Source organism: Balearica regulorum, chromosome 16 (genome assembly GCF_011004875.1).
Source record: "Balearica regulorum gibbericeps isolate bBalReg1 chromosome 16, bBalReg1.pri, whole genome shotgun sequence".
Lineage (NCBI taxonomy): Eukaryota > Metazoa > Chordata > Aves > Gruiformes > Gruidae > Balearica > Balearica regulorum.
The window spans coordinates 1,403,184-1,430,000 of record NC_046199.1 but is presented as its reverse complement, the minus strand read 5'-3'; the positions used below and the strand labels follow the sequence as shown (position 1 = coordinate 1,430,000).

At 48.2% G+C, this 26,817-nt stretch overlaps 2 protein-coding genes across 10 annotated transcripts in view; one reads left to right on the top strand and one right to left on the bottom strand.

Moving 5' to 3' along the window:
• Positions 1-2,951, bottom strand: part of GDF5 (growth differentiation factor 5) — a 7,659-nt gene extending 4,708 nt beyond the window's left edge. For 2 of the 3 annotated variants that reach the window (XM_010304674.2, XM_075768741.1), the window contains exon 1: positions 1-2,951. This exon is cut by the window's left edge and continues 1,367 nt beyond it. The gene's annotated coding sequence lies outside the window, so the exon portion shown is untranslated. The other variant, XM_075768740.1, reaches the window with a different exon arrangement.
• Positions 2,952-5,056: 2,105 nt separating this feature from the next.
• LOC104636482 (uncharacterized) overlaps positions 5,057-26,817 on the top strand; it is a 36,270-nt gene continuing 14,509 nt past the window's right edge. For 4 of the 7 annotated variants that reach the window (XM_075768554.1, XM_075768552.1, XM_075768550.1 and 1 more), the window contains exons 1-21: positions 5,057-5,221; positions 6,224-6,280; positions 6,982-7,064; positions 7,621-7,786; positions 8,499-8,605; positions 11,103-11,315; positions 11,905-12,001; positions 12,484-12,582; positions 13,575-13,736; positions 14,051-14,229; positions 14,663-14,845; positions 16,248-16,392; positions 16,666-16,812; positions 16,999-17,229; positions 19,460-19,653; positions 21,845-21,972; positions 22,178-22,347; positions 23,199-23,378; positions 24,498-24,632; positions 24,964-25,107; positions 25,551-25,852. In XM_075768554.1, coding sequence (XP_075624669.1) covers positions 5,105-5,221; positions 6,224-6,280; positions 6,982-7,064; positions 7,621-7,786; positions 8,499-8,605; positions 11,103-11,315; positions 11,905-12,001; positions 12,484-12,582; positions 13,575-13,736; positions 14,051-14,229; positions 14,663-14,845; positions 16,248-16,392; positions 16,666-16,812; positions 16,999-17,229; positions 19,460-19,653; positions 21,845-21,972; positions 22,178-22,347; positions 23,199-23,378; positions 24,498-24,632; positions 24,964-25,107; positions 25,551-25,852 — 3,239 coding nt within the window. In that variant the 5' untranslated portion in view covers positions 5,057-5,104. Of the gene's footprint in view, positions 5,222-6,056; positions 6,281-6,981; positions 7,065-7,620; positions 7,787-8,498; positions 8,606-11,102; positions 11,316-11,904; positions 12,002-12,483; positions 12,583-13,574; positions 13,737-14,050; positions 14,230-14,552; positions 14,846-16,247; positions 16,393-16,665; positions 16,813-16,998; positions 17,230-19,459; positions 19,654-21,844; positions 21,973-22,177; positions 22,348-23,198; positions 23,379-24,497; positions 24,633-24,963; positions 25,108-25,550; positions 25,853-26,817 lie in introns of all 7 variants that reach the window. The other 3 variants (XM_075768556.1, XM_075768557.1, XM_075768555.1) reach the window with 3 other exon arrangements.

Here is a 26,817-nt window from a genome sequence, read left to right as displayed (position 1 = left end):
GTCCACTGGACACATACATTAAAATATCCATGTATAATTCCTTTAGCTCTTTTTTCCAGAGAACTGTAACAGTGGCTTCACTTTGCCCTCCGGTGACTGAAGGGCTGAGCTGGTAACACAGGCGCTTAACAAGGGTAAAGTTTAATTTTTTTTATAAACACAACACGGCCGTGCCCACAGTCAGTGTATTTTGGCATATTTATTGCTATGCTTTAAAAAAAAAAAAAAAAAAAAAATCCATGTAAGCCCAGTTGGAGAAGAAGCTTCTGCGGGTGGGGATGCCCTGTGGGGTGGGCGGCGCAGTGCAGGGCAGCAGTGCACCCTGCAGGCAGCCAGCCTCCTCCAGCTGGAGACACTTGGGGAGCTGGAAACACCTCAAAAACCCCAGTCTTTCCTCCAGAGGCTGCTGAACGCTAGCCTTTCTTTTAAAATTAGATGCAAAATTTTCAAGAGCTGCCTACCCCATAGCCACAAGAAGGCTGGTAGTTGGAAACTAGCGTTACTTACACGTCAAGGCTATCCTGCTTTCAACCGGACAAAAGAATGTAGAGCAAGCGTGTCTTTCATAAGCTGCAAAAAATGAACTGTTGTTGTTCTAAATGAGCCTTCGGGAAATGAGGCACTGGGCTGGATTGAACAGGGATTAATGGGACCTTTCTCTCATCTTGCTAAGTCCAGTCCTCCTCCCTCAGTTGTTTTTGTTTGAGGCGAGAAGAAAGGGCAAAGATATACCACACTTTTCAGCTTGATTTCTGTGTGCTGTAGCTTTCCCACCCTGACTAGTATCAGAAATTCCAAACTACTTGCATGAAAAACAACCTGCAGCCCTTTCTACGTGAGGAGCTCTGAATGCTCTACCTTGTTTTGATGGAGGAACTGAAGGATAGAGGAGTCCAGTGATTTCACAGATGTCATAAAACCCTCCTGATTTTGACTTAATGGCCCTTCCTCTGATGTCAGTGGTAGTTTTGATAGTCCACATCAAAATAAAGCAGCTTTCCGCTGAGTTACCTCTAACAAAACCATTCCCCAGCAGTCACTCCACGCTGTCACCATGGCCCTCCCAACCATGCCTCCTTTGACCCTTCCCATATTGGCCACCTTCCTGCCAGGCAGGAGGTTGCATGCCGTGTCTGCTTCTGCGATATGGGGGTATTGATTAGCTTGCCAGTAGGCCACAAAACCAGCTAAATGCTGAGTTCCCACTTTTAATCTATCCAGCTTCCAGTTTTCACAACACTTGTAAGAATTTAATATCTTCAACAGCTCTATTGCTCTATCAAACTTGGCTGAGATTTGCAAACGGATTTACAAATGATTTAAGAGATGGACACGACAGAGCAGGAGATACAGCAATATGATTACGTGGACCTTGTCTGTTAGTAAATCAGATTAAAAGCACAATCAATATGTTCAAACAATATTTACAAGTCCGAGATTAATATATCTTATTGGGCTGGACAGGCCTAGACAGAAAAAAAAAAAAAAGAGCAAAAGCAAAGCAAGCTATGCAAACTATTCTCTCTCTTTAAAAGAGGCTTTCTTGAGGAACACTCCATCTAGGTGCCTGGAACTGTGGGAGCACGGTCGCTGTACAGTGCACTGAGCCCCATGGCCCCCGGAGTGGAGATCAGATACAGGACACAGCACAAGAGATGTTCAAGGCCCATTACTTCTCACTACTGGCCAAGTTTACATGTACCACTCGAGTGGTTTGGTTCACACAGCCCACTTGTCCTTCTTGGCCCGTTCTCTAAGGGCAGCTCCTCACACAGTGTGTGTAGGGATTTGAAAAGGGAGGACTACCCGGACTCCTGCTCCTTGGAAGTGCCTTGCCTCCTGTTCTCCAGATTATGTCTACATGAGCTGTGCTACTTTCTCAAGCAGACAATTTCAGTGAGTCCCTCTGGACATCCAGAGTGGGCTAGAGGAAGGAATCACTCTGGGAAGCCGAAGAAACATTTTCATGTTGAAAAAGTTGCCATTCCTGAGGATAAAAGGCCCTACCCAGGTCGAGATATTGGCATGTTCCATGCGACAACGAAGTAGACCCTGTAGCCACGGTGCACAGTGCCTTCCAGGATATGGGCTTCTTCCCACACACTTCTTTAATGCTTGTGCACAGGCACACGCTAACACCTGATGTGCTCCCTGAAGCAAGGTACACCTTGTGATCATATTGCCACCTGTAGATGTTTGTCATTTGGATGCAACGCTGCCACCGAACTCCAGCCAACCAAAGTCCTCCCCCGTGCTGCAGCAGCAGGGTCCTCCTGGAAAGATCAGATCGCCTGCTTGGTCTGTCAGAGGGTGCTGTGGAGTAAAGGCAGGGGCTGAGCCAAGCAGAAAATGCCGGCCTTGCCCACAGAGCCCTGAGCTCCCTGAGTGCACTCTAAACTATACCGTACACAGTTGGTCACCCTAACACGGCTCCAAGGAGGCTCCATCGGATACGTGATGCCAAGAGTCAGAATTTGTTCACTGATGCAAACTTGCAGTTTGAGCTGCACGTGGAAATCTTCATTCTTGTCGGCTATCAGGAATTTCCTCGTCCTTTCCCAGGTAGACTAATTTCCAGAAAGGGCAGACAGGGTCGAGTTGAGTAAACTCCATATATTAAGCCACTTGCCATCACATTCCTTTTGCTTATTAAAATTAATTAACATTACATTTCTGTGAGAATTTAGACCTCAGCACCATAGCTTTTTGGGGAATGATTTTTAAAAGTATGGAAAGGTAATTTTAGGAAGGAACTTAACAGCTCTGTGCTTTTTGAAAGGAAAGAATTACAGAAAACCGAGAGATGCTGTCGTTAAAAATTGTTCTTGTCTTGGGCCAGAGCAAAACAAAGATAATAAATTTCCTACTAAGGTGGGAAATTGTGGCATAATTTTAAAAGGCTGTGCTACAATGTTACGATGATAAATAAAAAAGCACAAGTCCAAAGAAAGAATTGTGCCCTTGGTTATCAAGAGACTTGACTACGTCTCTGGACAGTAGTGAGCTCTGGGTGGGACAAGCCTAGAGCAAAGCACAGGGGTACCGTCCGCTGCACGTCCTGTCTCAGGAACACTGGTGCTAAGAAGTACCTCTCCGCTGCAATGATGCATCGGTAGTGCGTCCAGAAAGCCAGGCATGGCATGAACAGGGAAACAGCATTTTGGGATGTCACTTGGAATAACGGAAAGCCAGTTGTCTTGGGATCCGAGCAGTCTCAAAATGGCGAGGATCCAGAATAAGAAAGAATGTCAGGAAACCTTACGCAAGAAGTTTACCTGAAACACTGCAGGTGAGAATGAAGCCAGGCCACCAGGAATCAAGCCTCATGATGACAGCCCAGCTCCGGCCGCAGCAGTTTGCTAGCAAGGCTGGAGAACTCGTTCCCACTGTAGATCCAAGGACTCGAGTGCTCAGAGCTCTAAGCTCTTACAGAGCAGCACTTGAGTTCAGGAAGATATGAAAAGTTGAGCCGGCGTAAAATGATCCACTCACCCAGCAGCAGTGCTGTATTCAGAAGGGCATCGTATTTTTAGATTGAACTTGTCTAGCTGCAGTTTCAGACATTAGATTTCTTTTCTATCTTTGTCTCATTTGGCAGGAATTTATAGCTTTAAATTAACCTCTCTCTTCACCTTCTGATCAATAAGCTAGAGTTCCTTCAGCCACTTCGTATAAAGCAGGTTTTCAGAGCTCATTCCCTAAACCCTTCTTCGCAATCACTGCTTCACAAGATGCCACCCTCGGCTCTGAATATTTTTTGTTTTGCCTAGATTTCTAATGATGCTTCAGCTATGTTAAAATATACGGAGCTGAATCCATCTCAATTATATTTAGGCTTCCACTGTATTGGAGATTATTACCTAGACAGCCTTAGCAGTCAAGAGAGAAAAATAAGACACAAACTAGAACTGTAGAAAGTAACACTTGGCAGTAAATGATCTGGTTATTGCTTCACCACCTTGCACCATTTGCACACTGCCACACTTCCAGCTGGCTGCTACCTGCAAGTGAAAATATCTTCCCCTCAAGCCACTGTGAAGGCGCTGGCACTTGTGGCTACCTTTACCATGACGGGACTGGCTTTCGCTGGGAAAAAACCTCACGAGAGCTCCTGCCTTAGCAATGCCTTCTGCAATTAGAGTATTGCTGTCCTTCTCACAGGGCCTGCTGTTGGCACTTGTCCTGCTCATGGGATCATAGAATAGAACCACAGACTGGTTTGGGTGGGCAGGGACCTCACAGCCCACCCAGTGCCACCCCTGCCATGGGCAGGGACACCCTCCACTAGCCCAGGTTGCCCAAAGCCCCATCCAACCTGGCCTTGAACACTGCCAGGGAGCCAGGGGCAGCCACAGCTTCTCTGGGCAACCTCTGCCAGGGCCTCAGCACCCTCACAGGGAAGGATTTCTGCCTCACATCTCATCTCCATCTCCCCTCCTGCAGCTTCAGGCCATTCCCCTTGGCCTGTCACTCCCTGCCCTTGTCACCAGCCCCTCTCCAGCTTTCCTGGAGCCCCTGCAGGGACTGGAAGGGGCTCTAAGGTCTCCCCGCAGCCTTCTCTTCTCCAGGCTGAACAACCCCAACTCTCTCAGCCTGTCTCCATGGTAGAGGTGCTCCAGCCCTCGGATCATCTCCGTGGCCTCCTCTGGGACTCAGTGGGTGAGAGGAGGGTGTTGAGGTATCTGCACTCACAGGACCTTACAGAATCCAGGAGTTTCTCCTCATGCCCAGCAGAAACCCCCGCTGCAGTGGGAGGCCCCCCGGAGTGTCCGGCACGCCTCACGGCGGGCAGGGCGGCACCGACACCCACCCTGGCCCAAACCGCGCAGCCCCGCGCGACACCGTTAGCGAGAAGGAAATCGCTGCCACAGAGCGGCCCCGAGCGAGCCCGGCTTTCCCGCCCCGCGGCCTGGCTCCCGGTCGCACCCGGCGGGCAGGGTGAGCCGCTCCGCCCGCCTCGGCAGTGCCAGGCCGCGGCCCGGGGCCGTCTGAGCGCCATCCGCCGGCAGAGGCCGCGAACCAGCCCCCGCCGCGGGGCCCATCAGGCGGCGGACGGCGGCAGGGCGGAGTCGGGTGGGTGGCGGGCCCGGCTGGCGAGCGGGTCATGGCGGCCGGGGCCGGGGAGGCGGCGTGGAGCCAGGCCTCCCTGCAGCGCCGGCTGCAGAGCTCGCAGGAGGCACAGCAGCGCCAAGCGGTGCTGGTGCGGAAGCTGCAGGCGAAGGTAAGGAGCGGGGGCACCTGCCCGGGGGGGAGCTGCCCGGGGACGGGCCGCGGTGGCGGGGCCGGGGTGCCCGGGCAGCCCGCGCCGTGCTTAGAGGGGACTCGGCGGCGGCGGCGGCGATCTCGGGGGGCGAACGCGCAGCCCCAACGGGGCCGTCCCCGGGGCTGCTGCGGGCGGGACGGCGCCGAGCCCGGAGCTCGGGGGAGGCCCCGGGAGCCGCCCTGCTCCGCCCGGCCTGCTGGGCGCCGTCACCCCCCCGAGCCGCTCGTCAGGTCTCTCCCGTCCTTAACTAAAGATGCCGGGCTTGCCAACGCCTTTGTTTGGCCAGGTGAGCAGGGGGCTGTCCCAGAGGTAGGAGTCGAGCCGGCGGCGGTGGTTTCGCGCGGCCCCGGACAGAAGCAGGCAGCTCTGGCCTGGTTGGCCCGGGGTGCAGGAGCACCGGCAGCGAGGAGGGTGCCGGCCCCGGGCGGAGGGTCGGGGCAGTGTCCAACGGTGGTCACGGCGCGGCTGGAAGCTCCTCCTGCTTTCCTTGCCCGTGCTTGTCTTCTGCAGCTGAACAGACACCCGCGTTCTGCAGCGGCTGCGCAGGGCTGTGGTCAGAACTGGCTTGACTTGCTATTTAGTGAAATGCAACTTGCAAAACTCATTTCTCTAACTTCAAGGACCTGCTGGACCTTGAGCCCGTTGGAAGGACGGATCTGGGGGACGTAGTGGCCATAGGCCAGGCACGGCTCTCTAAGGTGCTCTCGTCATTCTGTTTGCCACCTCTGTCTTAGGATGAGCAGATAGCAGTGCGTGTAAAAGACACCCTGTCTCCTGTCTTCTTTAATCTTAGATAGGGTGAAGCTTCCCTATGTCGTAACGACTTCTTGTTGACGGGATCGGCAGCACTGTGAAATGTGCTCTGCTTGGGCTGTCAAGACCTGCCGAAAAGTGAATGCAGGAGGGGCCGCGTCTGCTACAAGCCACATTTGCTCACCTTCGTTCTGTGTGCCCATCTAGGTACTGCAGTACCGGACTCGGTGTCGAGAGTTGGAGCAGCAAGTGCAAGCAGGAGGGGTGAGTGTGCAGGTTGCTAACTAACGATAGTGGACGTAGCATTCGCTACCGCAGGCAAAAAGCTCCCCAGAGCAATGGCAGAGGGAAACAAGAGTTTACTGCCTGAGGCTTTAAAGAAGCGCTGTAAGGCTGCCCAGCCATCTTTTGATCAGCTGCCATTCTTAGAGCAGCCAGTAATCCCAGAAATGCCGGCCCGGAAAACCCGATCAAGAAGGTTTGTAACGTTGTGAAAGAGTGCTTTATTGCTGGAGTAAGTTTTGTCCTAGGTCTTGGGAGAGGGCTCTACTGCCTGTTAGGTTCTGTGGCTGCCTCTGACACAGACTTGGTTGAAACATGGCATGTTGGAAGGCAAGAATGCTGGCATTCAACATACAGAGCTGGCTCTGTGCTTTTCTTTCTGCTTCACAGCTAACGTAAACCTGGGAAACGAAGGGTAGGAGAGTACTCCCAGGCTTCAAGTCTAAGTGAGCACTGGCGGTCATGAGCTGAGGATACTTAGCTGTGAGAGTGCAACGGTGGGAGACTGAGGGGAGCTGCTCACACTGAGTAACACCCTTCCCCTCCCTTCCTCTCCCTAGTTGTGACATGTGGAAGAAGCCACGAGCTCCTGAGACACCCAAGAAATGGAGGGGAAAGCCATGGATGCTAACAGTAGTGAAGGGTCCACAAGAATTTGACTAAACTTTTCCTTTCTTCCTAAGGGATCCCTTCCAGGCAGGTGGGAAGCCACAGAAGACCACAGCCTGGAGAAAGCACTGCTTCAGTTGGAAGAGGAGCAGCAGAGGTACAAGGAAGAAGTGTTCCCTCATACTTAATATCCTGGATGCTCATGGAAGTGGGGGAAAACCTGTCAGTGCTACCTAGTCTCCCCAAGGGAAGCGGCTGGGCAAGCTACTTTGAAAGGAGAAAGGTCCACGGCCTGTTTTCTGTGGTGCAGGAATAGTGTTGTGTGCTGAATGGCTCTGGAGCCAGGGGTTGTTCTGAGTGACCGCCAAAGGTCCCTTTCCGGCCTAAATTATTCTGTGGTTCAGTAGGAGAGTGACTCAGGACAATGCTAGAGAAAGGTGATGCATCCAGTGATCAGGCAGCACGAAGGGGAGGCAAGACATTAACTGTGACCATCATCAAAGTTGAAAAGGAAGGGGAAACCTTGAGGCTCAAAACAAGGAGAAGCAAATGAGTTTGCCATCACAGAGAGATCTTAGTTAATCCTAGAAAGCAGTTCTACTGCCTCTCAGTTTGACAACAAAGTCATTGTTGAAGGAATTGGAAAGTCATGGGGATGCTGCTTGTGGACAGCAGTTGTTCAGTGACCTCATTCCTGTTTCTCCTTTTCCAAGGTGTGAGAATCTGGCAGAAGTGAACACTCTCCTGCGGGAGCACCTCGATAAAGCGAATGAGGTTAATTCAGCCCTTAAAGAAGATGTTGGAAAACTGACAGCGGATTGGATGAGGGCCCGGGAGGAGCTGGAATTGAAGGAGAGTGAATGGCGCAATGAATGCGAGGTAAGGATAGGCTACAGGAATGTCAGGCGTGATGCCTGAGTGGAATGGGAAGGCATTTTATTTCTGGCATAGAAAACTTGCTGCATGAAAGTTGTGACTGCCTTCAGGATGTCTTGGTGTTGCTTGGCCGAAGACAGGGGTGTGAGATGGAGGAGGGTCGGCAAATCGTGATGCTGGAAGATGTGACCATACTGCTCAGTCTTCAAGGCAAATGCTTGCTGCTGCTGGATGCCGTAGGGCAGTCAGACTGAGCGCTCGTCCTTTTAGTAATTCCTAAATCTCTGTCGACAGCAGTGGAGACCCGAGAGGTCTGTGTCTTTACGCATTCAGAGCAGCCAACAGAAGAACAAGACAGGCCTCCCTTACCAAGAGCGTGTTGCAAGCAAATGTGACCCTGGTCTTGGAGGGGCTTGTTTTTGTCTTCCTTCACCAAGACTGTTAGACACCTCTGCAAGGCGAGATGAGAAATCATGATCGGTTTGCTTTGCCGATACCCACTCCTGCGGGAGAAGCATGGGTGTTCCCTTCCTTGAGGTCAGGTGACAGGTCTGCTGGGGATGCTTCTGTGGTGCCTCTTCAGCCCTTGATGCCCCTGTTGGAATTGTTATGAAAGGAGACCCGGTGATGGTGGTTGTACTCTCTCCTATCTGCAAGACTTGCACAGTGATGGCGAAGGCTGAATTGGCATTTCTTTTTGTCTTTGCATGTTTAGCTTTATGACAGCTACTTAAGGGGTGAACGTAACCGCCTACTCAGCCTGTGGCGTCAGGTGGTAACCTTCCGCCGTCACTTCCTGGAGATGAAGACTGCCACTGACCGGTGAGTAGAAGTTAAGGCTGGATCCCTTCCAGGAAAACTGTAGCTTCCCTTCTCACCTGCTTTTTGAGCCTCAATGTTACGTTAGTTGCGGCTAAAGATATGATTTCTCCTTTGGTAGCCTGAAGCCATGCCATTAAGCGTGCTTTAGGCTGTGTCAGAATCATTTTGTTTGATGCTGGTTTTCAGATAAAACTGAGGGGCTCGGGCTCTAAGCAGCGCAGAGAATGATGAACTTGACTGTGGTGATGTTTGGGCACATTAACACAGACGCAGGCGCATGTGGACACATTGGAAGAACATCACCAAAGCTATGCATGCAGCGGTCCCTTTTGTAGAATGATTAACGTCTGCCTTAAATCTCACTTGCTTTTCCCCCTGCTTCTGATGGGAAGATCACTCATGAACATTTTTTTTTTTCTTCTCATTTGCAGCTTAAATTTATTCTGGTCAGTTTGTATCCACTTATTCCTGTACCAACACTGAGAGAAAGAATAGCTTCTCTGCACTGTTACTGCATTTATCCAATTTATTCTACTTAGTTTGATACCCCTTTTTATGATTGTTTTCTTGTTCTTGGGCTCTCTGAGGTTCCTTTCTGAGAGTTGCCTTCTATACAAACAAAAATAGTGTAGCCGTAAGAGTACATTCTTCTGATGTCAGCTGCTGAGGGGAGCTGCTCTGCAGCCTGCCCAACCCGCAGTGGAGCAGCAGATCTTGGTGCATGGGGGCGTTTCTGAGGCAGAGAAACACCAGGGAGAGACCCACAGAGCTCTCGTGGGATCGTTGATGCGGCCCTACCATTGCCAGAGCAACAGCAGCCACCCCAACACCTGCAAAAGGCAGCCCTAGGGAGCACAAGCCACCAGGAGCACCGCAACCAGAGCGGGCAAACAAGGCATGGTGTGGCAGTTTGTGTGGCAGTTGGCACAAGTGGACACCAGTGATCAGTGGGGTTCCTCAGGGGTTGGTATTGGGACCAACACTGTTTAACAACAAGCGACAAGGACAGTGGGATGGAGTGTACCCTCAGCAAGTTTGCCAATGACACCGAGCTGTGTGGTGCGGTCGACACACTGGAGGGAAGAGATGCCATCCAGAGGGACCTGGACAGGCTCGAGAGGTGGGCCTGTGCGAACCGCATGAAGTTCAACAAGGCCAAGGTCAAGGTCCTGCACATGGGTCAGGGCAATCCCAAGCACAACTGCAGGCTGGGCGGAGAATGGATGGAGAGCTGCCCTGAGGAAACTTGGAGGTGTTGGGGGATGAGAAACTCAATGTGACCCAGCAATGTGCGCTTGCAGCCCAGAAAGCCACCCGTGTCCAGCAGCGTGACCAGCAGGTCGAGGGAGGGGATTCTGCCCCTCTGCTCCGCTCTGGTGAGACCCCCCTGCAGTGCTGCATCCAGCTCGGGGGTCCCCAGGACAAGAAGGACACGGAGCTGTTGGAGCGAGTCCAGAGGAGGCCACGGAGATGATGCGAGGGCTGGAGCACCTCTGCCATGGAGACAGGCTGAGAGAGTTGGGGTTGTTCAGCCTGGAGAAGAGAAGGCTGCGGGGAGACCTGAGAGCCCCTTCCAGTCCCTGCAGGGGCTCCAGGAAAGCTGGAGAGGGGCTGGTGACAAGGGCAGGGAGTGACAGGCCAAGGGGAATGGCCTGAAGCTGCAGGAGGGGAGATGGAGATGGAGATGTGAGGCAGAAATTCTTCCCTGTGAGGGTGGTGAGGCCCTGGCAGAGGTTGCCCAGAGAAGCTGTGGCTGCCCCTGGCTCCCTGGCAGTGTTCAAGGCCAGGTTGGATGGGGCTTTGGGCAACCTGGGCTAGTGGAGGGTGTCCCTGCCCATGGCAGGGGTGGCACTGGGTGGGCTGTGAGGTTCCTTCCAACCCAAACCAGTCTGGGATTTTATGCAATTTCAAACTCTGGGTTACTGTCAGCCATTTATCTTATTTCATTATAAGCCTTCTTTAATATAAGAGTATGCCTGACCTACTATTTAATTCTTGTATTATTTGTGCTTTTCTGTTACAACATTCTAGGCTTATTCTTACATAACCGTCCTGAAATGTTCATTATGTAGATATTGTCACGAGCTTCTTATCAGTCCAAATATTGATAATAATAGGTTGCTTAAGGCTGATGCCCTAGATGTAAAAGCTGTGGACCTTGGTAAAATTTGTTACATCTATTAATGATAATTAGAGTATGTTAATAAGGTAGAGCAGGAGCAACAATTAATAAGAGTAATTAGAGGTCCTTGAAGTCTTCTAGCTGTTCCATACATTTCTTCTCATCTCTGAGGAGAAAACAGACTCGTTCCTCAACTATCCATAGACTCATTGCTCAATTGTCAAGATGGGTCCTGATCCCAAAGTGTCAGATGAACCCAACGAAGATGTCACCTTTCCTGCCAGCTTTTACTGTTGTGCAGTTCTGTGCTTCAGAAGCGAGTCAGCTGATAAAGATGGTGGTGTGAACGTTTTCTCTTTCTTTATTGTCCTTCAGAGATTTGTCAGAGCTGAAGGCTGAGCAAATGAGGCTTTCTGGATCCATACTTCTAAACTGCTCCCGCCTAAACTCTGGCATACAGCTCCGGGAGTCTGTCACTCTGGGTAGAGCTGTCCTAAAGGATCAGGCACAGCAGCAAGCGGACCAGGAAAGAAGCCACAAGACTTGGGAAGTCAAAGAGGACCAGGAGAAGAAGGAGCTTCAAGACAGGTAAATGTGTTTTAAACTTTGCTATTACCAACATTATCTTTTGTGTCTGCTTCTTGGATTCATAGATGGGCTGTGTTCACATTGAAAACACGCTCATTGTGCACAGCCTTGTTTCTGTCCCTAATCAAATTATTGCCTTCAAAAGAACGGATAGAAAAATCCAGCTGACTGACAGAAGCTCTTCTGAGTAAGACGAGACTGGAAAAGAGATTGCGCATTGCAATGTTTTTAATGTTAACTGGTTCTTGGTGAGAAATTGAGACCAGTGTAAAGCAAGCTCTGTCTCTTGTACAGCCCTTTTGCTACCCAGGGCTGTGCTAAAGGAGTTGGGAGAAATTTTCCCAAGACCATCATAAGCAATGTAGCACCTCTGTACTGATGTTTCCTTGCAAGACTGAGTGCAGAAGGCCTTTGGGGCAAGACATGGCATTTTGCAACATCAAGCATATTAACCTGTAGAGAGGAAAGCTGCCTTTGCTGTATTTTCTGGGTTAAACTTTCTCTGCTATGCTTCTGGGAGCTGCTTAGCTCTTTAACAGGTGATGGTGTGCATTGCTTTTGGAATGGCACGTGGACCTTCTCTTCTCAGGGTGATGGAGCTCTCAGCCTTGCTTGTACAATCTCAGAAGCAGAACGAGGAGAAGGAGAAGACCATGAAAACACTTAACGACACTGTGGAGATTCTAGTATGTTTTTTCTTTATCTGGGAGATAGCCCAGTGTTTGCTCTCAAGCCTTGGCACAAAGAGGTGTGGCTTTTCCTCAAGAGAAAAAGTGGTAAAGATGCTAAGTGTATGGGAACATCAGGCACATTGCCAAAATATTCCTTGTGTGTTTGGCACATGTGGACTCAATCCAGGCGCCCGCAGCGGCAGGGAAGCTGCAGACAGTCCAGGTGTCTTCCTCAGGGGGGTTGCACCAATGCTGGGTGGCCTGTGACTTCAGGTCTCTAGAGATCAAAGTTCCTTGCAAGTGACGGTTTCTTAGCAGTCTGTAAAAACTAGCTGTTGGTCTTGGTTTCAGCAAAGAAGAAATTGAATAGATGTGGGAAGGAATATACTGGAATCGCTAGGGCTGAGGCTTATCAGCATGAGAGTGCTACTGATGGTGGGAGTGCTACAGAGGGGAGCAGCTCTTCCCTGCCCACCCTTTCCTTATTCTGTTCTCAGGAAGCAAGTCGGTTAGAGAAAGAATATGAAGCTTCATTGACTAAAAGTGCCAAAGAAGAGAATCTTTCCCTCCAAAAGCTGATAAAAGATATAACTGAGGTGAGTACAGAGTTGGGACTGCATCCCTGTAAATTTGATTTAAAAGTACTCGAGAAAGGCAACAGACTAGCACAGGGACTAGATATATGTGTTGTATACTACGTTAACTGCTACTGGATGTTTGATTACTCTACCATTTTTCTGACATAAAACCTGTTACAACTTCTGAGTTAGCTGTCCTGTGACACTTCAGCTGAGTTGCTAGAAGTTTTAGTACCTTTGCCTTCACCATCCTGCTAAGGTCTCTCTTGGACTGTGCTTTCTGAGTTGGCTACTTGACATTTGTATTCCAGTGTTTCTTGGAGGCTTCCCCCACTCTCCTTGAGCAATGACTCTGTTCTTCACATTTTTATAAAAGGTCACTGACTCAGTCAATGCACTTGCCAACTCTGCTCCTTCACTCTACCTTCACTGACCATTATTATCTCCCCAGAATCGCAACTGGTCTCTTTAGGGGTAACTTTAATGTAGTCCTAAACTTCACTCTATGGAGGGGAGTTTAATTATCAGATCTTTTACACCGCCTGTCACAAAGTCAGTTCTTTCCCCTTGTGTAGTCTTTTTTATCTTCTTGTGCTGCTGCTCAGAGTAATTATAAAATCAGCTTTTTCATTGCTGTTTTCCAGTATTCATCAGCTTCCTTCTTCCCTGAGCAGCATTAATGCTTCCTTTCATTTCCAGTGTTGATCTGGTGCTCGTGTATGTGGCTCTAAGAAGCTGAAGGAGACCAAAATCATTCCTGAGAGCTTCAAGAAATGGAGTGTTCAGGCAGCCTCCAGCCACTTCACACCTGTTTCTTCTTGTTTATAGTAGCTGTATTCAGAAATCCCTGGAATACTTTTGGCCACAGGGACAAAACTTCTTTGTTGACTGAAGAAATGAGATAATTGAGTTTTTAATTACTCTAGGGTGAAGGGGGGGAAAAAAGGAGAAATAGGTAAAGAAAACCAAGTAGAATCACTAAAGAGTAACAGCTTGATGTGGACTTTCAGGTGGTGTTAGATGACGGTGACAGCATGGTCAGTATTACCCGCACTGACAGCTCCCAGCATGCAGAGTCTAGCAACATCCTCTCTTGTCTGAGCTCCGTTGATGCAGAGCATACCTTTGTATTGATCCAGGAAGCACTGGCAAGGAGGCGAGGAGCAACACAGGTGAGATTTTCTGCTTGTCTTCACCACTGGCCACATGCTTCGTTGCTAATGCCTCACTTAGCTGGAAACCTTTCATTTAGTTAGCCAGTTTAGCCAGTTTCTTTCTAGCCTTCCCAGTCTTGGTACTGTATTGCCTTGCCAGTCACACCAGCTCTGTGTTCTACTGCTTTTCTCTCCTTGATCTCTACCCCCTCATCACAGTTTTTGCCTTCAGGTGAGCTGTCTCTCTGCTTGCTTCTTCTCCCAGCTATCTGAGGCCATCTTCCTTGCTCCTTATTGCTTGTTTGTGCTCTTTCCCTGCCCATTCCTTGCAGGCCCTAAAAGAAGAGCTTTCTGCCAGGCAGGACTCTATCAATTTCCTGCAGCAGCAGCACAGACAGCAGGAACAGAAGTGCAGGAAGCTGCAGCAAAGGCTCGAGCAACTGGAGGGGGAATGCAAGATGTCCAGCAGCCACCGACAGCACCTCCAGTCTCTGGTAGAAGCACTCAGCAGGTGAGTATTTCCTCCTTCTCCTGAGTTGTAGAGGCAATCTGCTTCCAGTTCTGGGAGTTCAGAGGTGTTATGGGCAGAGAACTTGCTTGCCCTACCACGTGTGTGCCGCTGTTTGGCACTTTAGCATCCTCCTGTCACTGCTTTTCATGCTCTACTGTGAATCCTAAGGCTGTTTTGGAGGTTCAGAGTGATGTTGGAATACAAGATGCCTCCCTCTTGACATGCTGCTTCTCTGAATTCTGTTCTTTGGGTGCCCTTTCCTAGCCACTGCTTCTCCCTGAGTGAAGGCAAAAGCCTGCCTTCCTTTTTCTTCCCTTCTACAGAGCAAGTTCTTCCGTATCATGCTCCTCACAACTCCATCCTGGAATGATGAAAATGGGATCCATGACTCTTCAGGCCTCTTCGTTCTTCTAACTGAGCCTTGTCTCTGCAGTGACTGTGCAAACCTTGAGAAAACCAGGGAAGACCTACAGCAACAGCTTGAAGTAATGGAGCAAGAAGCCTCACGTCTGCGTCAAAGTAACACTGAACTGCAGTTGAAGGAAGATACAGCCCAGGGGGAAAAGTTGGAGCAGCAACAGATGATGGAGAGAGCGCGTCGTGACCAGGAGCTCCTGTGAGCGTTAAAGCTTTCTTTGGGCAGGGGTGGGCATTGCTGGACTTTAGGAGGCCCACCGTAAAAGAATGAATTTTGCATGCTTATCATTTGTTGCATAGGAGGGTGAAGGGAACATGTGGGCAGGTCTGGATGCCTACTGACATACAGCATAGCTGCCTCCTTGTACTTTCTTTATCAGCCTTTAGAAAAATCATTTCAAACCAGACCAGAGTAGTTGCTGACAGGCATGAGCTGAAATGAGAGAGGTTCAGACAGGATTTAAGGAGAACAAAAAATTGAACCATGCAGCAGAACAGGTTGCTCAGAGAGCTTGTGTAGATTGCATTCCTGGAAATTTGGAAGACCCAAGTGGATGGAGCCTTGAGCAACCTGGACTGATCCCATAGCTGACCCCAGCTGCTTTCAGCTGAAGATTGGGCTTGAGACCTCCTGGGGTCCCTGCCGGCCTGAATCACCCTGTGATCCTGTGATTATTGCATTGGAAATTCATACACATCTCCTCCCCAGATTGCAGGCACTTTCATTGTTTCACTGCTGAAGGCAAGAGTAATTGTGGGGATATTAATTTGGACTTAAAAAGTCTTTCTTACCCAAAGAAGAACTTTGAAAGTCTTGTATCCAATGTATCAGAAAGCAGAGAGAGAACTAATGGTCAGGAAGCTGTTGAGAGCACCTGAACTTTTTGGAAACAGTCCGTGATTTCTGGAAGCTTCTTGTTTTACTTTTGCAATGACAAATGTTTCACCTACATCAATGACAAAGAGCAGTGCAGATCTACTAAGGAAATTCCAGCATTCTTTAGGTGTAAACAGAAAGCTGTTGGAAATAATTCAAACTGCCTTATCTGGCACTTGGTATGTACTCTTGGGTTTGGAAATGAGAACGTTTTTACGTTAAAAACTTGTCTTTCTCCACTTCCTTCCACTCACCATTCCTTGTTTCCCTGACTTTTGCTTTCCTGCCAGGCCATGTAGCTGAGTTAGCAGGGTCATCACCTTGGGTAGGAGAAGACAGTCCAGAAAGGAGAGAACGTTAAGATGACCAATATTGCAGACTATTGTGGAGAGACCACAGACCACTACAAAAGCAGAAGAATATTATTTATAGCAGTGGTTGTTTTTTGGTTAAACTTTTCCTGTGACATTCTTCTGAATAAGTAGGAAAAGATGCCGTAGTCATATACAACTCCATTGTGATTCAGGGTGTGTATTTTCCTGAATTCTGAAGACTTCTGTCCTTGAAGCTTAAGTCAAAGTAATTTTCAAACTTTTCTCTATTTACATTGTGTGGTTCAAGCAATTATTTGTGTCCAAATCCTTATTTAGAGTTCTAAGTATCTGCATCTGGGAAAAGGGGTGAGAAGACATTAAAAACTTATTTGTCTTTCTCCTTCTCATAGACTGAAGGACTTAGCTGCACTTGAAGGAAAACATTCATTGTTACAGAGTGAGTTGGTAGTCGCAAGAGAAACACTAGAAGAGTCACGTCTTCAGACAGATCTGCTGAAGCAAGAGAAACAGGAGCTTGCAATGGCACTGGAAAAGGTATGATGACCTTGTTCTGAGGTAGCAGTTGTGGGAGAGGGAGTTGTAATAGCAAGACCACCGCAGATGCTGTTTCTGGCAATAGAAGACACAGAAAATGTTGTTCTCCTCCTTGGAAAATGCTGATCAGACCACAGAGGCTCTTTGTGGTAGTTAGTCCCCATGTGCTCATTTGGAATGCTGAACTGGGAGAGACACAGAAGGGGACATGGAGTTGCTGCTTGAAGTCAGGGATTTTTCTGTCTTTGTTTTCATGTTCTTCTGTCTCTTCAGGCAGAGCAGTCCGTAGCAGAGCTGACAGGGGCTCAGAATAAGTTGAGCGCTGAAGTAGCTGATCTACGTCTTGCAACAGCGAACATGAGTGGTATCAATGAAGCTCTTGCATTGGATAAAGTGCAGTTGAACAAACTTGTGCTGCAGGTGAGCAGAGTTGCCAAAGATCTTGCCAGGCATTCCTCTCCAGCTGGGGCTTCTTCTCAGACTTCTTGCCTTCCGACAGCATGACTGACTGAATGTGGAAATGGTGCTCCTTTTTCTGCCCAAGCCAAACCTTCTTCATAGTAAATCTTACTGTATTGTATTTCCTCTGTCCTTCTGTGATTGTAGCTGGAGCAAGAGAGTGAAGTTCTGTCAGGTAAAGTGGCTGACATGGAGAGAGCAAAGATCTCTGACCAGGAGAGGCTGAACTTGTGTAAAAGAACAAACGAAGAGCTCTGCGCAGAGAAAGCCCGCCTGGAGCAGCTGCTGAAGAAAGCAGAGGAGCACCAGGAGGGGCTGCGCGTAGAACTGACGATACTGGCAGAGGAGAAGGAAGAAACCCAAGAGAAACTCAGTCAGGTGAGACCAAAAAACTGGTGCTTCTGAGTGGGCATTTGGCTGTTTGGCTCAGCGAAGCTGTATCTGTTGGATTCTGCAGTGTTTTTGTCAAGGAGACGCTTGGTAGTGCTGCAGGTCAGAAGGCTTTGTTTACTTCTTTTTGGAAATGTGTCGATGACTTGCAGAGCTGTTCTGCAATTCTCTGAGTTGACCTCGGTTTCTACAGGTTCTTTTAATCTACCTAGCCTCTTTTTTAGCTTTTGGTAAGGTGCCAAGAGATGGTTGTGTTGTCCATGAATCTGAGTGGGTCTACTACTCTCACAGGTGACAAAAGAAACAGTGTAGCTCTTCACCCTTTCTCTGAGGCAAAAAGCTGGGCTGTGTGTTTCTATTTATACCTTTTGTTGTGAAGTGTGCAACTTTTAAAACTCCGTTTGTTTGAGTCTAGAGAGCCAGACGAAGCTGCAAGTCAATGTCTGCTGTCTTGAACTGCTAAGAATAGGAATGACATCTTCAAATTGTTGAAATTGTATTTTAAGACATACATGTAACTTTGTGTCTGGAAAGCTGGCTGGTGGAAAAGGACCTGGGGCTGTTGGTCGACAGCTGGCTGAACATGAGCCAGCAGTGTGCCCAGGTGGCCAAGAAGGCCAACAGCATCCTGGCTTGTATCAGACATAGTGTGGCCAGCAGGACCAGGGCAGTGACCTTCCCCCTGTACTGGGCACTGGTGAGGCCGCACCTCGAGTGCTGTGTTCAGTTTTGGGCCCCTCAGTACAAGAAGGACATTGAGGCGCTGGAGCGTGTCCAGAGAAGGGCAACGAAGTGGTGAAGGGTCTGGAGCACAAGTCTGGTGAGGGGCGGCTGAGGGAACTGGGGTTGTTTAGCCTGGAGAAGAGGAGGCTGAGGGGAGACCTGATGGCTCTCTACAACTACCTGAAAGGAGGTTGTAGCCAGGTGGGGGTTGGTCTCTTCTCCCAAGTAACAAGCGATAGGACAAGAGGAAATGGCCTCGAGTTGCACCAGGGTGAGGTTTAGATTGGATATTAGGAAAAATTTCTTCACCGAAAGGGTTATCAAGCATTGGAACAGGCTGCCTAGGGGAGTGATGGAGTCACCAACAGGGAAGTGGTGGAAAGGTGGAGGTTATTTAGAAGACATGTAGATGTAGCGCTTAGGTGTAGTGTTTGGACTTGGCAGTGCTGGGTTAATGGTTGGACCTGATCTTAAAGGTCTTTTCCAACCTAAGTGATTCTGTGATTCTATGAATTGTTCGAACCTCTTTAGGCTTTGAGGAAAAAGATGAGAAAGAGGTGATCATACAAGACTCTTCACTCTGTACTAACTGGTTTTGGTGCCCTGGGAAAAGAGCTTGGGAGAATCATGTCACTGGAGGAGACTAGGGAGTTTGTCATCATTTAAATGTCAGTGTCATAATGTGCAATCTTGGGTCTTACGGGATAACTTTGAGAGGAGAATTGTTTGTTTCTGATGGTCTGTTCTCTGTTACATAGTCTGAGTTTTGGACTATGTGGTATGTTTGGCAAGTACCCAGCAGGTGTTATACTGAAGAAAAAAGCTAAAAAATCATGGTTACTCTTCAAGCTGGAATACCAGCAAGGTATATTAGACGACTTCTTTGTGTAAGACAAGGAAACAGTATCGTTGACATGAACTTCTGTACCAATAGAGTCTACCATCTCTTTGGCCACATCAGCCAGACTTTCATAAATCACTAACTGACACTGCACACCACGAGGGCTGTTTCCCTGACAAGCATCACCTCATTGCATCCAACTGCTTTACACACTCAAGTATTTTTTTTTTTCTGAAGGAGAAACCACATATATTTTCACTTTCTTCAGCAAGCAAGGTTGCTTTTGCTCCAACTTTCCTGAACATTTCCAGCACAGGAATAAATTCTTAGAGCATTTTAGTTTGTGAGGGGGCAGTTCTGGGAAAATGCAGTATTTTTGCATGAAAACATGTAGTCTGGGGTATGTAGGTTTGTCCTGAAGGAGCTGTCTGGACCCCGGCAACCCAGTAGGGCCTTACGCATCGCTTTCAAGTTAACAGTGCCAGCGCCTTTTGGCAGCCCCGGGTATTAGTGCGGCATAGAGCAGATGCTCAGAAGCTTTCAGCCCAAAGTACAGGAGCTCTTTCTCCTCGAGCTGATTCAGAAGTGGCACTGGCTGGCTCTGTACAGAAGCCCAGAGAAAGGACTCTTAACTGTATTTTGTCCCGCTTTCAGGTTTACCGCCAGCAAGAGTCATCTAGCAGTGGTCTGGAGCAGTTGCGCCAGGAGTCCTCTCGCCAAGGGCACGCACTGGCCAGGGTGTCCAAAGAGAAGGAATTGCTGGTGCGTGAGAAGGCTGCCCTGGAGGTGCGACTGGCAGCCGTGGAGCGGGACAGACAAGGCCTTTCAGAGCAGCTGGCAGAGGCCAGGTAAAGGTGGGGAGGAGACCCTAGGCAGGACGTTATTTCATGTCTGGAATTATAAAGGCGGTAATCATTACACGAGGATTTATTGCATCCTGTGTGCTTTTCAGATGTTTTCACCTTCCATGGAGAGAAAATGGAAGAATCTCAAGCAAAAAGAAAAAACATATGCTATGATTTAAATGTTATTTTTCTGACGGCTGAAGCTAGCAAAGCTCTCCTTAGCCTTGGCCTCATGTTTATGCCCCCTTGCACATTCCTGTGTGAAGTCCAAAGCAAGCCAGCTTGGCTCTGCATTGAGTAATAATTAAACCATGCAGATGTTTACTGAATCCTAAAGCTTCTCTCTGGTGTTGGTTTCTTGTTCTGTGCATTTGAACACTGATCTTTCTTTATCAAGTAGTTTGAGGTGGGGTCTTCAGGATTCAATGCTATTACGTACGGATGTTGCGGGTAGGACACTGCCATTTAGGGTCAAGCTAGAGGCTCATGCTGAAAACCTTGAGGGTCTTCTGCTTCTAAGCTGAGAGTCTTGTTACCTAGGGTGCGGGACCTAGAGTTGGTTACACCAGCAGCAGGGCAACCTCTTTGGAATTCTCGCCAGTCTTGGGGAATTCTTGCCCACCATTGATGTCTGGGTCCTGTACTCCTTACCACATGCTGTGTAGAGACAAGACGTCATGGAGAAGTCATACAGGGAAGGAACAGGGTTCTGCCCTGTTGTGTCAGGTTTCTAAGATAAATGTGACAAGTTCTGCTTTTCAAAAAAAAAAAAAAGTATTGAGATGTTTGTCCTCCTCTTAAGTGTTTTTTAGAAGACTCCTGAACTTGCAGAGCTGTACAAACGATGTTTCAGAGATTGTCATGCTGCTTGACCTTTACACTTTACCACCCCCGAGTGTGGTGTTCGCAAGGCTGATAAACACTATTTTGACTCAGTGTGTTTTTTGAGAGCTGCTGCTTCTTCTGAGCTCTGGCTTCTCTTCTTTGATCCAGCTGAATTATGTTTTGTCACTTATTGGGCATGTTTAGCTCCTTTTTTTTTTTTTTTAAAGGGATACATTATTTTTTTTAAAAGAGAGAAATTAGTTATGAAGAACCTTTGGCAATAGATAATGAAAAATCAGCAACTATTCTTGCCAGATGTTCTCAAGAGCCTTTTGTTGTCACAGTTTTGGACTCTATCTTTTCTGTTCTGTTTTAGAGACCATCTTCTATTTATCTGTAAAATGGAGCATATTTACTTTGGACTGCCAGAGATTGGCATAATCAGAAATATGTGCTTGTTCTCCTTGAAGATATATCCTCTGTTGTCCATCAAAGCAGTGAAATCCTACATTTGTGGGGTTTATTGTTGTACCACTCGGGTGCCCCTTTCCCGTGTTAGATCAGGGAGGTGACTGCAGCTCCTGGTTCCAGAATCCTGTGTGTGGTAGGCACCAGGTAGTTGAAATCTATAGATGTAACGATTTGCGTCTGCAGTAGCACAACTTCCATTTTAAAGAGCGACGAGTCATTTGAGGTGCCACCTACTTAGTTAGCAACGCTTAACTGAAGGTAGCGAGTTTTTCTCTTGAACTTGCAGCAGTTTAAACTGAAGGATAACTGTCTCTCCTTTCATATAGTTCTAATTAAGATAAAATCTAGTTCTGATTTTTTTACAAATGCTGCTACAGGCATGAGATTTTACTATACTATCTGATGTATTTCTTTAGTCCCTTTTAAACATAGGGAGTCTGGAAAATGACCTACCTAGACCTACACTACAAACAGCATTAAAAAGTGACGAGTCAGTCAGGGAAGTACTCTTACTCTGTCCCCCTGCAGAGCAACTTGGAAGTGCAGATGAGAGGAGGAGGGCTGTGAGCAGAGGCTGGGCCTTGGCTGGCACAGACTTTGTGGGCACAGCTACCCGTGTGTCATAGATCAGACACCAGCAATGTAAGATTCGGCCATTGAGATCAAATTCGGCTGGGCTTTCTGAGTTACGCTAGGTCATCCGTGAAGCCTGGGCATTCCCTCGGAGGGGCCTGCATTGCTATTTTAAATCATAGAAATACGGTTTTTGCATACAAGTTTCCATGCAACTCATTTTCCGTGCTCAGGGGTGGGGATCTTGAACTGCTTCTTGCTGGAATAACTGCCTGTGGGTGTCAGGAGCAAGAAACTCATTTCTCTCCGTATTCTCAACTTGCAGGTCAGTGAAGGAGACCCTGGAATCCAGCCTGTTTGAGGCTCAGCAGCACTCATCTCAGCTGGAGATCTCCCGGAGTCAGCTTGAAATCCAGCTTCACACAGTCGCGCAGGCCAAGGAGGTGATCCAAGGTGAGAGCCTCGTGTGCTTTGTTTCTGGTGATCCCCCAGCCTGGGGAAGATGGTATAAAAACAGCTGTCTGTCCGCAGTGCTCCTGAGGAGCGAAGGAGCTGGACACAGATCCCTCCTACACTGCAAGTCAAATGGCTTGAGGCTAGTAAAGTCAGAACCGCTGTCTGCGCAGGCCCTGAATCTTGCCGTTTGCCGTGTTTGCAGGGGAAGTGAAGTGCCTTCAATGTGAGCTGGAAGCGGAGAGATCTCTAAGGAGGCAGGAACGGGAGAATATGGCACAACGGCTCTTGCAGACAGAACAGCAGTATGAGACTACCCTCAGGCTTCGGCAAACTGATCATGAAGCAGAAATGAACAAGCTCCTGCAAGACCTGGTAGGAAACAGTACGCTTTTGAATTCTTCCAGCAAGCTTTGTGGGCTGGCTTTAGAAGGGTAATAGCCTGAGCGTGGCTGCCTGAAATGGCAGCAACCACCTGCCGCAGGCCGCCCGTTGCGGCCAGGCAGCAGAGCCAAGGGCTTGTACTTGAAGGCCCGTGAAGACCCAGCAGACTGTGCTGGGACGGTAGCTGCAGCCACAGATTCAGTGTGGGCATAAGACGAGTTCAACAGAAGGTTGGGTGGTCCTGGCAGCCCAGGAGTAGGATCTTAGCAGACTCCCATCTGCCGTGAAGTAGACTCCTAACATTCCCGCCAACTGCAGTCACGGGAGCTTTGTTCCTTTCTTTCTGTCCTTTCACAGTTGGCAGAGGTCTTGTCTTTGGGCTTAAAGGGTATGGAACAGGCCCCTTGTTCCTGGGGCTTGAGCTCATGGTGTGTCTTGTGGCTAGGGCATTAGAGTACTGGTTTCTTTCTCACCCTGTGGTCCATCAGCACCTCTTCATTGATTAAAAGGGAAGTGAACTTTGGAAACAGAGACTCTGGGAACACAGAGTAATCCCGAGGAGAGAGGTGCTAGGGAACAGGCAGCTGGCAGAGAGGGGAAGGTAACACCTCCTTTTCTTAATGGTTGGACTCAATGATCTTAAAGGTCTTTTCTGTGATTCTGTGATTCTTCCACCTGCTGATCCTCCTTTTAAGTTCCTTGATAGGACATGATTTATGGAGGGCACAAAGCCACTACCATGCACTGTTGAGGTAGGGAGTTGTGGGAGGGATGAAGCTTCAAAATTTTTTTAAGGACCTGGGCTGGGACTCCATCTTGAAGTCTTTTGCTCCCCTCATCAGGCAAGCGAGCGGGAAGGGCACCATTCAGAGGTGCAGGAGATGCTGGAGCAATGGAAAAAAGAGAAGGCAGAGACAGAAGGGGAGCACGAGAAGAAGCTGTTTGATATGAAGCAGAAAGTTGCTACCATGCACGCTCAACAAGAAGAGGAACGAATCAGAGTTGAAAATGCCAAGCAAGAGGTAAAGACTGTGAAAGGAGAATTTGTCTGGTTTTTTGCAAGGCTAGAGCTGTGGAAGGTAGGTGGATATCAGGCTGTGTGGAGCATGTCCTGCATTGAATTTGGTGAGGTGAAAGGTGAGCAGGACTATCTTTGGGAGTGGGAATGAGACCTATCATAGGAAGCCGGGCAGAAACATCACGTTTCATTTTAGATTTTTGTGCTGCCATTTCGTTCTGTTTTTTTTTTTTTTAAGACTTACCTCAGAGTATCTTCACAGTTCTCTTTATGGTCCTCTTTTAATGTTTACTGATGTGTGTTTATAGCCATTAAAGACCAAACTGAGTTTGTAGGACTGGATCCCCACGAGGACAGGGTTTTTGTTTGGGGGAGGTGTGGCAGGATTGTTGACAAAAGAAAAAAAAATTTTAAAGACTTGTCTGAAATATTTCTGAGCAGTAAAACAGAGGGGTCTTCTGGGCTGTGTTTAAGTCACTTGCTGGTAAGCTGTTTTGTGCCCAGATCTCCTGTGCCAAAGCAACCCTGTCATACACAAACTCCTCCTTATGCCCTACCCAAAGTTTTTTTTATGCAGACTGCCTAGGGACAGCAGTACCCCCGCTGTGTCTACAGGTATTGAAATGACGGGGCAGCACTCAGAGATGACAGTGTGCCCCTGTAACGTCAGTACTTCAACAGAGTCTACTGAATACCTTAAAACTGAAATAATTTTCACCAAATCCCACTCAGAATATGTGAGTTTTCCAAAAGAGGCTAGCTTCAGCCCTCTGGCAGCCTTGCATTTTCTCTACTGCAAAAGTCGCTATGGAAAGACAGACAGGCCACAGCAGAAGACGAGGGATACCCTCATCTCGCAAGGCGAGACACCTGTGAAATGCCACACATTTTCCTGGTAGATGACTAAGAGTTTGTTGGAGATTCAATCACAGATGGACCGCGGATGGACCGCGTTTATGCTGCCAATCTCACTTGGGAACCTGTGCCTCCAAGGGCGCAGATAATGACCCAGGAGACCAGCAGCATAGTGCTTCGAGAACGTGGGAGCCCGTCACTCTCTGAGTCTTACCACACATGTTTTGTATGGGAAGTTTAAAGCCGTCTTCTCTTTATTTCTGTGCAGGTCCTGCTAGAAAAGGAGAGTGAGAAGGATGCTTTGTTAGAGACACTACTCCAAACTCAGGGAGAGCTAAGAGAAGCCTGCCAGCAGCTGGAGCAGCTCAGGCAGGAGGTGGAAGAGCAGCGAGAGAATGGGCAGGTCAGTCTGACTGGTAGGGTGGGCTGAAGGAGCAGGCCGTTGGCAATTGGACATAAGCTGAGAGAAGCTGAGAGAGCCAGGAAACAGAGTGAAGGGCAGGAACAAGGGAATAAAAGATAAGCCCTGTGCCTGGGGAGGCTGAAGACTGAAAGCAGCACAGAGCCTGGTAAGCGCCAGAGATCAGCAACAGCAAGGAAGGGTTACAGTGGAAGCAGAGCTGGGTAGAAAAGCAGAAAGAAGTGGCTGAATGAGTGTGATTTTGAGAGAGAAGGAGAAAAAAGCTGGACCTGATGGCAGGTCCCGGTAGCTTGCTCTCCATTTGTGTTTACAGAACATCACGGAAAAGCTGCAGGCAGAACTGCAGGAAGGCCAGAGTAAGATCGAGGCCGTGGAGAATAGGCACAAGGAAGAAATGAAAACCATCAAAGAGGAACTGAATATCCTTCTTCAGCAGAGGGATGCTCTACAAAAACAGGTGACTGAAACAGCAATAGATGCTCCAGTCATCAAAGACGTGAAGTGTCTCTCCACTTCTTGCCTTTCCATTGCAGAGCAGCAGGCTGGCGGGGTAGTCCCTCTGACTGCCATCATACTGTGGTCTCCATCTCAGCTGGTCTGGAGGAGACTTACTGGCCAGCTAAATGGACAGATGGGCTAGTCCTTTTGCCTGTTTGCCAGCAATCATCAGAATGGATTTCTGCTTGTCTGTTACTGCTAGCCTTGTTTTTTAAGATGGTTTTTCCACTGAACGTGGTGACCTACTTAGATTTTTAAACAAGTTGGCTGTATCTATTCTGAATCTGGTACTCCCATGATAGGGTGAAATTTAAAGTTGTTCTTTGCCTTTCGTCACAGTACATGATATGGCTGACAGTGACAAACCATAGTCTTTGACTGCTTTGTTATGTTTTACTTGAGGTGGAAGAGCTGACATCTCAGCTAGCAGCCTCTGAAGAGTCCCAGCAAATGATTGGCCACAAAGCTCAGCAAGATCTGAGTGAGGCACAGGAACTGTCAAGGCAGAAGGCGCTGGAGGTTATACACCTCCAGAAGATCCTGGAGGAGAAGAGGAAACAATGGGAGGAGGTAGAAAATCAGAACAAGGAGCTGCAAGTGTGTCTGCAGTCTTTGGAGGGGGAAAGGAGTCGTTGGGAAGAAGTGGAGTGTCATAACACAGAATTTCAGGCTTCGTTGAAGGTCCTAGAGAGTGAAAAAGCCAGGTAAATTAAAGCCTGTGAGACTTTAATGGATACCCTCTTTCAGATCTTTGTATATACAGTGGCTCTGGCAGCATTTCCTAAAAAGCAGAGTTCTGGACTATCTATGCAGATACCTTTCATTCTCTTGATGATGTTGTGTGTGGGTTTTTGGTTTTTTTAATCTTTCAATTACAGTTTTTCTGAAGACAGTGGCTTTTGGAATAGTTCTTTCCTTAAAAAAGAGGTGTTCTTTTGTTAGGTCAGCATGTTAATACTGTTAAATGAAATTTTCAGGGGTTTCAAACCTGGAACACAACAGGGGAGGCAGTACGAGCTGCAGTATAATGAGCTGGATAGATCCATCAGCTCCGCCCTGGGTCCAGTAAACTTTAAACATTTGGGATCTGTATCAGTCTTCCATCCTGATACCTTTAGTTGGCAGAAGCCATCTTAAAACTATGATTTTGAACTAAGCCAGACTCTGAGGCACCCAAGAAAGTTTCTTATTGCCATCTGTTTCCTCATTCCTCAAAAAATCCCAACAGGTGTCTGGAGAGGCTCAAGCAGGGTCCCTGCCAGCCTCAACAGTTACAGATGTTACTGACTGTCCAAAGAGTGCAAGAAAAAAGAGAAAGGGTAGGTAGGCCTCTTCACCTTGTAAAATCCTGCCAGTCTTCAACACATATCTTCATTGAAGAAGAGAACTAAAAGGCAGTGCACTCTTGCTTCCTCTGTGAGGGATCCTGCATCTTATATGAGGATGTGATGAAAGTAATATGGGTGCTGGCAAGTCTTATGAAACTCCCCCAAGATCACCTTGCTGTCAGTTGCTGCTGTTCCTAAGAGGACATGCAAGCTAGGGGAAGAAAATGTCTCTTCATTATTAGAGTCTCATTAATCAAAAGAAAAATTTCATCTTCCCTAATGCCTTCATTTCAAGACTTTGTTATGTTTATATTCACATCCCCATCTCAAAAAAAGGTAGG